This window comes from Coffea arabica, chromosome 1c (assembly GCF_036785885.1).
Source record: "Coffea arabica cultivar ET-39 chromosome 1c, Coffea Arabica ET-39 HiFi, whole genome shotgun sequence".
In the NCBI taxonomy this organism is placed as follows: Eukaryota; Viridiplantae; Streptophyta; class Magnoliopsida; order Gentianales; family Rubiaceae; genus Coffea; species Coffea arabica.
This window is the reverse complement of record NC_092310.1, coordinates 50,815,178-50,826,254: the sequence shown is the minus strand read 5'-3', so window position 1 is coordinate 50,826,254 and position 11,077 is coordinate 50,815,178. Positions and strand designations below refer to the sequence as shown.

Sequence of the window (11,077 nt, the reverse complement as noted above, 5' to 3'; positions counted from 1 at the left end):
AATGGGTATATTCAAATGATGAGTGCCAGTGTGTTTACATAAGAGTAATTTCGTGATTTCGTCTGTAATTTTAATTTTCTAATAATTTGTGAATAGTATATTCCAAGCTTCATTTATAAATTTTCTAAAACTTATTTTCTTTTCAGAAATTTGGAATCTTCCTATTTCCATTTTTCGAATTTTCTTTAGTTAATGTTGTTATTGGCACTCTCACTGTATACTTTAGTGAATCTAATTTCACTATCCAATCTTCATACTTTACCCAATGTCTCATTAATAAGAACTAGGGTGAGATTTAGGGGTAAGAATGTTTAGGTGAGATTTGGTGGTATCAAAACCCAATTTAGCTAACAAGAATATTAGTTAAGTGGCGCTCAAATTCATCACAATGCCCTTTTGAAAGGCTTTATCTTTATCATCGTTTTTATGTATGCATTTTGTTTTCTTAATCCACTTAACTTTTTTTGGAGCGTCCATCCAAAAAAAAAAATAATAATAGTTTGTTGGAGCCTACAATTAGATAAAAAGTATCCCATAGAGACTCATTTTAAGTGGATTTTTCTAATAAAATCTATTATGCTAAGAAAATAATGATTTTATTGTTTCGTTAATTATATATTTATTTGGGTTTAGTTTTGGATAAATTTGCAAAAAAAAGTGCACGATGAATGTCTAGTATTTTGACATTTTTACTGGCTATTGATGATACTTGAGCTCTTAAAGATTAGTTTTTGACACCTTCCCAGAAAAGATTTTTACTCTCTATAATATTCATGTACCTAAATACATAAATAGGAATTCATGCTTGTGAAGCAAACTCGAATGGAAATGTTTCAGCGTTCTTTTGGGGGGGAAGGATGGGGGAGGAGAAGAAACTGTGTTGACGGATTTATGGATTTATCTTTTCAGTTTGTAATTATTGATTGTTACCTTTTCAAATACGTGAACTGAAGAACGGAAAAATGGAGTTCAATTGTTTATTCAACTGAGTAAAGAATGAGAGTCGATTCTTCTATATCATCTACCATATTCTTCTAAATACAGGCAAAAAAACAAAAAAAAAATGTTCAGATAGAGCAAGGAAAATGTTGGATGTCCAAATGTGTGTGTGTGGGTGCTTATTTTTCTGTGTATCTCTTCTTGTATCATTTGAATTAAATGCGCTTATTTGTATGTATCTAAAATGCCATTCCCAGAAATCAGAAGATTGAAGTCACAGAGGAACAAGTTGAAACTTGCAGGGATAGAGAATTTTAGCTCAATTTTATTGTCAACTTCTTTTTTTTTTCTTTTTTAGTATAAATTTTGAATAAATTGGACCTTGTTTGGTCTTGTATGGTGTTTGTGGCAAGAGGGCTAGGGGAATTAGTGATCATCCAAACTAAGAAATATACAAAATGGTGCGTTTGACATTTGTCAACTTACTGTTTCAAGAAAAAATGTAAGCATTTGTCTGAAAATAGGCCATGGATCAATTTGAAATCTATGCAGCTTGTGAGTTTAGGCATGTCAATATATACGTCAAATTTTACCCAAATCTAACCCAAACCTAGTATACTTGAATAAGGTTTAGATTTGATTTTTCAAACCTAGGCTCTACTCAGACTCAAATCCCGTAAGAAAATTAGGGGTTTGGGTAGGGTTTAATTTTCTATAATTCATACCAAGATCCAATTCCATATCAGTCTCTATTCAGACTCATGTGTATATGTATGTATGGATGTGTGTGTGTGTATATACACACATGCACACACACACATATAGACATATATATGTATGCATGTATGTATATTAGTAAATTTATAAAATAGTTTAATATTCTATGACTGTTGGATCGAATGCACCAACACTTTATGATTGTTTTCTTTTGTCAAACTAATTCTAATTGTCATTATAATTGGTATAAATTTTTTTAAGAAAAGGAGAAAAAGTAAAGGCAACAAATGAAAGATTGGACGTGGATACAGTTAAAGTTTTAAAAATAAATAGAAGTGGTCGATTATGATTCTTTTTTAAGTTCATAATATTGCATTCAACTTTTTAAATATTAAATTTATTATTTGAAAATAAAATTTGAATGGTATTCTTGTTATTTTTTCAACTCTATATTTTTTAAAATATTTTTACTTTAATACGTTTAGAAAAATGCAATGGATATCCATTGGATACTTAGATCTATGAGGGTCTAAGACTAGAATTATTTTTTCAGACCCATAAAGGTTCGAATTTAGATCTGGATCTAACTAAATTTAATAGGTTTTAATCTGTATCAAAATGATCCAATTCAAACCCTATCCATTGACGTACCAACGTGCGTTGACAATCCCAGAGCACAAAGAAATAAGATCCAATTTGGGAGGCCTCATGGCCCAAATACAGATTTCTCAAATTTGGTGACCCAACCGGTCCCCCTTTAGATTTAATTCATTCTAAGGCCTAATTTCGCAATCCTTTGTCATTTCCCAGGTCTACCAAAATTCAAAAGTTTAATATTACAATAATTTTTTAATAAAACACAAAGTTACTCTTTTTAATTCAAACCAAATACCACCAAAAATTGATTTGAAATAGGTTGTCTTGCCATTTTCACTCATTTTTAATGTACTATTGAAATTTTAACTATGACAAATTGCCAATGTCATTTGCCTCTTCCTATACTTATAGCAACTTTTTTTCTTCTTTCTTTTTCATTCCATACATGTGCTTTCCCACGAAAAGAAAATACACATCCTCTTAGGAACATTATGCCGTTTTAGAAATTATGCTAATCTAAAACATTATGCTAATATCAAAGCATCAATCTTGTGGAAGTGTTTAGCCTTTTTTTTTTTTTTTTATTATTGTTCCTACTACTAAATCAATCAATGATTGTGCAAAAAGTATGTTATCTTTGCACCAGTAGGACCCTAATACTTGATACTTTTTTTTTTTGTCAAAGTCAGCAGACTTTTGGACGCTTTTTTACTAACCGTTAACCCCATGAGAACCCTCAAAAGCCGGCAACTTTTGAAGGTCTCACAGGAGACTAATATACTAACCACCCAAACCCTCTCAACCCCGATGTGGGATATCAACCTCCACAAGGGAGCCTGCTAGACCCTAAATAGGAACCCATACCCCCCGTGCATTAGGCTGATGTCTTGTCTTGATACTTGATACTAACCACCCATACCCTAATACTTGATACCAAAAGTGACAATTAACCATTGTTAAAATAATAATAATAACAATTAACCTTTGTACCATACCTCTATAAATAGCTAAAACCAATTTCTATTCTTGTCGTAAATCTAACTATTCCACTCAATCTCACACAGGTCCTACCTAGGAAGGCTAGTTAATCACACGTGGCTCATTAATTTAATCACGTCTGAAGCAGACAGAGAGAATTAATTAGGGATGCAAATACATTTTTGCCTTCCAAGGTTTGATTTCCTGTCCTCTTCACAGCAAAAAAAAAAAAAAAAAATCAGCCTTGTCACTTTTAAATTTACCTAAATATGAATCCCTTTTCTCAAAATTTTAATTTTCTGCAACTGCCAAATGAAATAAAAAAAGTTTTTTTTTTTTGGGACTCAATTTGAGATCTGGGAAGCAGTCCTCTGTTCGCATACCAAATTGATTTTTTTATTTTTTTTTTGGAAAAATGGTTTTTGCCTTTTCTTAATTCTGATATAGATTAAGAGCAATGATTCTCATTAACGTGCGTAATGTACCTTTTTTAAGTGGATTATTTTATCATTAATTACACTTGTTGGTTCAGCCTAGTCATGATTAACACATAAATATCTTCAGTTGACTTGTCGACTGCGTCACCGCCAAGCACCATTCTGAAAGCTCACAGGTTGAAAGTTGAAACACGAATGCTTATTAAAAGAATACCATAAACCAACCGACATCATCTGTACGCCGACCCTCGTGAATTCCAGGCTGCCCCCATTTTTGGTGGTTGGGAATTGTTGATCTAAAGTGGACCATTGATTTTGGGGACAAGTTGATAGATTTCCCATGAGGTTTCCGATAATAGCAGTCACCTCCCTTGAGATTTAAAATATTGCACTTACCTTTCTTGATGTTGTGAAAAGATTATAATAGCCTTGACAACTCTAAAAAGTGGGTGTAAAGGTAAATTAAAAAAAATCAAAACACACTTTTTAAAGGAGGTTTCTGTAATTTTTTAAATCTCAAGGGATGTAGTTACAATTATCAAAAACCTCACGGGAGGTTTCAGAAATTATCCCTTGAATTTTATTACATCTTCACTAAAAAATTTGTGGTTAATTACATTTACCTCCCTTGAGGTTTGATCATATTACCAATCAATCCCTATAATTTGTCCAAATAATAGTCTCACTCTTTGAATGATCAAACATTTAACAAAAACCCCCTTAATGTCGAAAATGCCCTTATTGAGGCCATATTGCATTAAAAAAAGAAAATATTTTTATTTTATTAACCCTGAAGCAATCCAAAAAAATAGAAAAAAGTTTTTGCTTATTATTTTATAAAAACCATATCTTTGCTTCCATAAATAGTTTTGAATCAATAATTATTTTAAATCTTAAAAATGAATATTAAAAATTAGATAAATTGAAAGAAAAATAAAAAAAGAAGAAATTATTTTAATTCCTAAAGTATGGTTCAAATTGAGGAAAACATGCCTTGTGCTCTCCGTAACATGCCTTGAACCACAAATTCGAACCATACTTGAGGATTTAAAATAATTGCTTCTTTTTTATTTTTCTTTTAATTTATCTAATTTTTAATATTCATTTTTAAGATTTAAAATAATTATTGATTCAAAACTATTTATGGATGGTTTTTATAAAATAATAAGCAAAAACTTTTTCCTATTTTTTTGGATTGCTTCAGGATTAATAGAATAAAAATATGTTCTTTTTTTAATGTAACATGGCCTCAATAAGGGCATTTTCGACATTAAGGGGGTTTTTGTTAAATATTTGATTATTCAAAGGGTGAGACCGTTATTTGGACAAATTACAGGGATTGATTGATAATATGATCAAACCTCAGGGGAGATAAATGTAATTAACCCAGTATTGAGTATATATATATATATATATAAACAATTACTTCTAGAAATTAAATAACGGAGGCGGCAGTCCATTGTACAATGTCACCCAATGGAATTCAAACCATTAAGTCAAGTCTATAAAGTTTAATTAAATAATCCAAATAAACAAAGGTTGCCTTGCAGCAAAATCTTCAAGAATCTCAAGATCAGTACATGGCATCTTCATCCCACATGAATTATGATCCCAAATTTTATCATATTCTTCCAACTCTGACAGATAGATAGACAATTTGCGGGCATTCTTCCAACCAAATTTTATTATATTCAGTTCAGCAGATAATGGGCATTTGTCCTCATACCATTATTCGTTTGATGTATACATGATGACAATTTCCATAAAAACAAATGACAAAGCCAAAAGGCCAAAAACAAAAAAAAACAAAAAAAAAAACAAATGACAGGCTTCGATAAATTTGTACCACACAACCCAGGCAGGTGCCACATAAATTGTTCGGACGTGTACAAGAATTATGAGGTCACCCAATACGAAACCCGCAATATTGTAATATTCTTTTATAGGTAATGATCAAGTCATGCCCAGATCCACAATGGCACAGATTATATACTAGTATATTCTTTTTGTACCCATTGCATAATACGTAAAATATTAGTCCATGTCAACATGTCTATTGGTTACAAATCTGCTCCTGCTAAATCTACAACTCGCGTTCTGGTCTTTGTGGTGTGAAATTCAGAGGTTTCTTCAAGGCCAGAATGAGCATTAATTTGGCCTTCAATCTCCATTTCAAGGACAATCTCACGCCTTAAATCTCATGCCCCCAAAAAAAAAAAAAAGATCTTGATTTTGCTTTGGGGGTGATATGATACTTGTGTTGCAAGATGTTCGGCCGATTAATGGTTGGCACGTTAATTTGAAGATCGATCATTTTCTTGACGAGGCTAAAATGGACCAGATGGTCTGCCTAGCTGGATTTCGTTCTTCTTTCTTGAATCTGTACTTGAAGTCCACCTCTAACACTGGCTGTTAATCCTGGCATGAATCTAGGCGTATCACTTGTTGGGGCGTTAACTTGGATATCAAATTGCCTGATTAATGAGAGAGCAATACTTTTCATCTCCACCAGGGCCATGTCCTTGCCCAAACAAACCCTGAGGCCACCTTGAAAAACTGGATACTTGAATGGACTTTCTGGCTTGAATCTCCCATCTTGCAACCATCTTTCTGGCTTGAATTCAAGGCAATCAGGACCCCAAATGCTTTGCATTCTACCCATTGCATAAGGGTGATAAGTCACCTTTGTGCCTTTCTTGACAAAAGTACCATCAGGAAGAACATCATCTTCTTGACAGTACTTCGAATCAAACTGAACTGGTGGATATAGCCTCATGCTCTCGTAAATTGCTGCTTGCAAATAATGCATCTTCTGCATTTGCTCGAAGCTCGCGAGGTTGTCTGCTGAAATATTTTCACCCATGATATGATTTGATTCGTCAAGAATTGCTTGTTTAACCTCTGGATGCTTTGCCAGTAACCAAAAGAAACAGGTCAAGGCAGAAGCAACCGTGTCTCGCCCCGCCAAAAGGAAGCTAACTATGATGTCTCTTAGATACTTGTCATCTTCAATGCTGCCCATGAATCTCGATAAGAGGTCTTGCTGGGAAGAAAAACCCATGTTTCTCTTCTGTTTGATGACTCCCTCCGCGAGGGAATTCACCAATTTAAGGGCTTCTTTGAGCTTCTTCTCGCTTCCTGTATTGAGAAACCTCTTCAGCTTCCAAATCAAGGGGGAAGCTGAGATTGCTCTCGCAGCTGATAATTGTGTAGCCAGATCAAATGCATTTGCCAATTCCGAAACCGGGAGGGATAATTCAAGACAAGAAGGATCCATCCCGAATGAAAATTTGCAGATTGTGTCGAAGGAGAATCGCCTAAGCACATCTTGCAAATCCAAAACTTTGCCTTCTTTACCTGCAACTGATGACAAGAGGGGTACAAGCCTTGTCCGGATTTCATTTGCAACAACCTGGAACGCGTATGACCTTGTTGAGACACTTCCCAGCTCCAAACTGGCCATTTTGCGTTGAAACTTCCACGATTCGCCATCAACATTGAATATTCCACGGCCCAAAAGATCACCCAAAAGAGCAGAGAAAGGTTTTCCTTTTGGGAAATTCTCAAACCGTGTCTTGATAATATACTCAACATTCTTGGGATTGGCAGTGATGATGTTGCTAAGAACATGAACATGAATTGTCCCAGTTGGGCTTTTCTGCAGAAGATGAGAATACCAATCGCAAAGATTGTTAAACTCATGCGACCAGCTCGAAGTCAGATAACTTCTACACGAATCACAGCTACACCATGGCTTCAATCTCAAGATATAGACCAAAACTGATAAAAATGAAAACAAGATTGTGAAACCGAAGAACAAGAATCCAAACCCTTTTTGCAGAACTTGCAACCAAAAGGTATATTCAACAGAAGCCATATATGACCAAAATAATATTAGAAAGACGAGAAGATATATGATGGAGAGCAAAATGAATAAGCAAGAAGAAGGTAGATGATTGATGCTGGAAATATATGGGATGGTTTCAACTTTCAGTTTCCAATTCACATATATATATATATATACACACACATATATATAGAGTAGGTTGGATGGGCAACTTGATTGGTAGGCTTACGAGTGGAGTCAAAGAGACAACAAGAGACAGTTAGTTGATTTCAGACATTTTCCAGTTTAAAAGTTTACTGCGAACTGCAACTGGCACCTTGTCAAGTGTCAACTAGTTCACGTCAAAAAGTAAAGAACACGAGCTCGACGGATCAACTGGCATAAAAAACGCGTGCCGAATTTAAAAAGCGGGTCCCGGGTCACAACAGCGTTTTTTAACGGGGGGTGCCGATTTGTCGACTTAGGCATTCAATTCAATCACGTGCTTTATGTCACGTATCTGTATAATAATAGTAATTAGTAGTCTGCTCTTTTTCAACATATTCGCTGACATATTGTTTTGTTTTGTCACTCCGCTGGATTTCTGATTCTCTTTACATTTACAAATAACTGAAAAATGATAAATAATTATTTTTTATTTGGTACTTTCTTGTTGTTTTGCATCCTCCATTTTGTTTCTACTTTGCAAGTCGGCCAAGATTGTGAAATATTTTATATATGTTTAGATGATAATCTGTTGGTTGTGCAGATAAAGTATCTTATTAGTTTAATTTCTAGTAAAAAAATTGACAAAGCATCCTATTATGGTAGTTTAAAGACCAAGTTGTTGCACCAATAATATTAGTTGTGAGTAGGGCTGCAAACGATCCGAGTCGAGTCGAGTTTTGAGCTAATCGAGTCGAGTCTCGACTAAATTTTACCAAACTCGAACTCGAACTCGAACTCGACGAGTCGGCAATTTAAAGCTCGAGCTCGATTTGAATCAATTCGAGCCGAGCTCGAGCTCGAAAAAAATAAAATAATTATTTTATTTTTAAAAAATTAAATAAAATAATATTTTTTTCTTATAATAAAATATTAAGGATATATATGTAATTTTACTATTAAAATGAGCTCGACCTCGACGAGCCGGCAATTTAAAGCTCGAGCTCGAAAAAAATAAAATAATTATTTTATTTTTAAAAAAATAAATAAAATAATATTTTTTCTTAATAAATAATAAAATATTAAGAATATATATGTAATTTTACTATTAAAATAAGAAAATAAAAAATATATATACTTAAAATAAAAAATATATATACTTAAAATAAAAAAATAAAAAATATATATACTTAAAATAAAAAAATAAAAAATATTATATATATATATATATATATATATACTCGAGCTCGCGAGCCGGCTCACGAGCTAACGGACTTAATATTTTGAGCTCGAGTTCGAGCTCGATTTCGATTCGAATCAGCTCGAATTCGACTTGAGCTTGATTCGAGCGGCTCGCGAGCAGCTCGATTCGTTTGTTGCCCTAGTCGTGTGATTCAGTGACAGAGTTAGGATCTTTGGCAAATAGGAGCAATAACGTATCCATAAATTGATAAAGAGAAGTTCACATTAACATTATATGTTTATATTGAGTTTTTGGCTTTAAATTTTTTAAAGTAATTTTTTTTAGTGGAGTCCTGTTTAATTTTATATTTTAATATCTTTGAAACAATTGTACCTTGGAAGAACCATGCACGAATGAACTTGTTAATTATCACATTAACAGTCGATTTTAGCTGTAGAAGTTAAGATTCGAACTTACGCTACCAGTCCAATATTAAATAAGTTTATTAGTAAAATGTTTGCTAATTTAATCAAGTGATACTGTGTACGCCACAGAATTTTGCATGTATGGGGATATGACGCTTTGCTTTAGCATTCCTTGTAATTCTTCTCAAGCGCTTGGGTATGAAGAACAAGTCCTCATGTCGGCAAAGTAATTAAATCGGCTCGGCCTGATGGTTGAATTAGTCGATCTGATGACCTGGCCATTAGGTCAAGTCGGAAAATTTAGTTTGATCAGATAAGAAATAGATCAGATTAAATCCATTTGACCCGTTAGTTCAATTGGAATCCGCCGAGTTTTCCAATTGATCCTAATTTTTTTTTTCAATTGTGGGTCTTTATTTTTTGAAACAAAATGTATATATACATTGGATCTCCATCTAAATATATATAAGACTTTACCACTTGTTTAGTTTTGTTTGATAACTAAAATTTTTTTTAAAAAACTTGTTTACTTTTTTATTAAACAATTAATCCTTTTAACTTTCAAACTAAAAATATTTGAGTCGTTAGAAAATTATTTTATTTTAAAAATAAAATAGTGAAAACATAATGCTGTATGTTTTTTTAAAACAGGTGACACGATTTTATTTTATATTTGACTATATTATTTATTTATGTAAAAGTACGATAAATGAAATTAAATATTCTATTAATATCTATAAATTCATTATACATCTTTCTAAGTACAATAATTACTATCTAAAAATATTTTATTAGATAGTTATGTATATTAAAATTATTCTTTATATTTATAAATATTAAATTAATACACATCGGTTAAACCAGTAACTTATTGATTGAACCAATGATCCATTAATTCGATCCTTCTGTCGGGTTCCTTTCCGGGGCAAGTTTAATAACTATGCATGTATGTTACTACTTAGAAAAAGAAAATGTAAACTTGAAGTGGGGACAACGTGCATGCCCATGATGAATTTGTCAATTCCCAGAAATATGTTTGTAAATATGAAAGGAACTCTCTTTTACGTTTGCCCTAATTAATCAAAGTTTGCGACAAATGCTATCAAGGTAGGGATGTGAAATGATTGACTGCGCACGTCTCACATTATAATGATGTGTTGATCAAACGCAAAGAAAGCGGTACTTTTCGGTTTTGACTTCTTCTAGCTCTTTGCTGAATCTTAATTATGCTGTGGAAAAATTCGCATTTGGCGGAGAACTTCAAACATTGAAAGTTTCTTAAACGAAGAATCTAGGTACGTTTATCAGGTCAAGAACTGAACTTCAAATCTAAATACTGATTAACGTCTCAGCCCCCATTTCATAATGCATTTGGTCAAAACATGGACGTGCAGCAGATTATACAGTACTAATTTGTGGGGTATCATTCGTTGATACAATGCAGGGGGACACATGGAAGGGATTGACGCTAGTCAAAACCTGCCATTTGGTTTGCGATCTAGAAAAGGCAAAAATAGTTAACCGTTGTCTAAATCTTACCTTTTCTTTATTTCTGATGAGATTTTTTTTTTTTTTTATGAGATTTCTGATGGGATTAACTCTTAAGGTGCATTTGATAAAATTAAAATCTAAAATTTGAATCCATTAAATTGGTGAATTGTTAAATACTAAATTTGATACATTTGTGTGTATATCACATTAAATGATAAGTAAATAACTTAATATTAATTTTTTGGAGCAAATTTTACCTAGTAAATTCAATACCATTTAATGAATTTAAATGTTTTTATTTTGGTGATCAAACGTGTCT

General features: G+C 32.8%; 1 protein-coding gene across 1 annotated transcript; it reads right to left on the bottom strand.

Moving 5' to 3' along the window:
- Nucleotides 1-5,595: 5,595 nt before the first annotated feature.
- Nucleotides 5,596-7,695, bottom strand: LOC113742017 (cytochrome P450 94C1-like). The gene has a single exon (XM_027269697.2). It carries the CDS (start codon nt 7,543-7,545, stop codon nt 6,019-6,021), a length of 1,527 nt encoding a protein of 508 aa, XP_027125498.2. The 5' UTR covers nt 7,546-7,695; the 3' UTR covers nt 5,596-6,018.
- Between the last annotated feature and the right edge of the window lie 3,382 nt (nt 7,696-11,077).

Coding starts and splice junctions, on each gene's coding strand:
- LOC113742017 (XM_027269697.2), bottom strand. CDS start 7,545: ATGGCTTCTGTTGAATATACCTTTTGGTTGCAAGTTCTGCAAAAAGGG.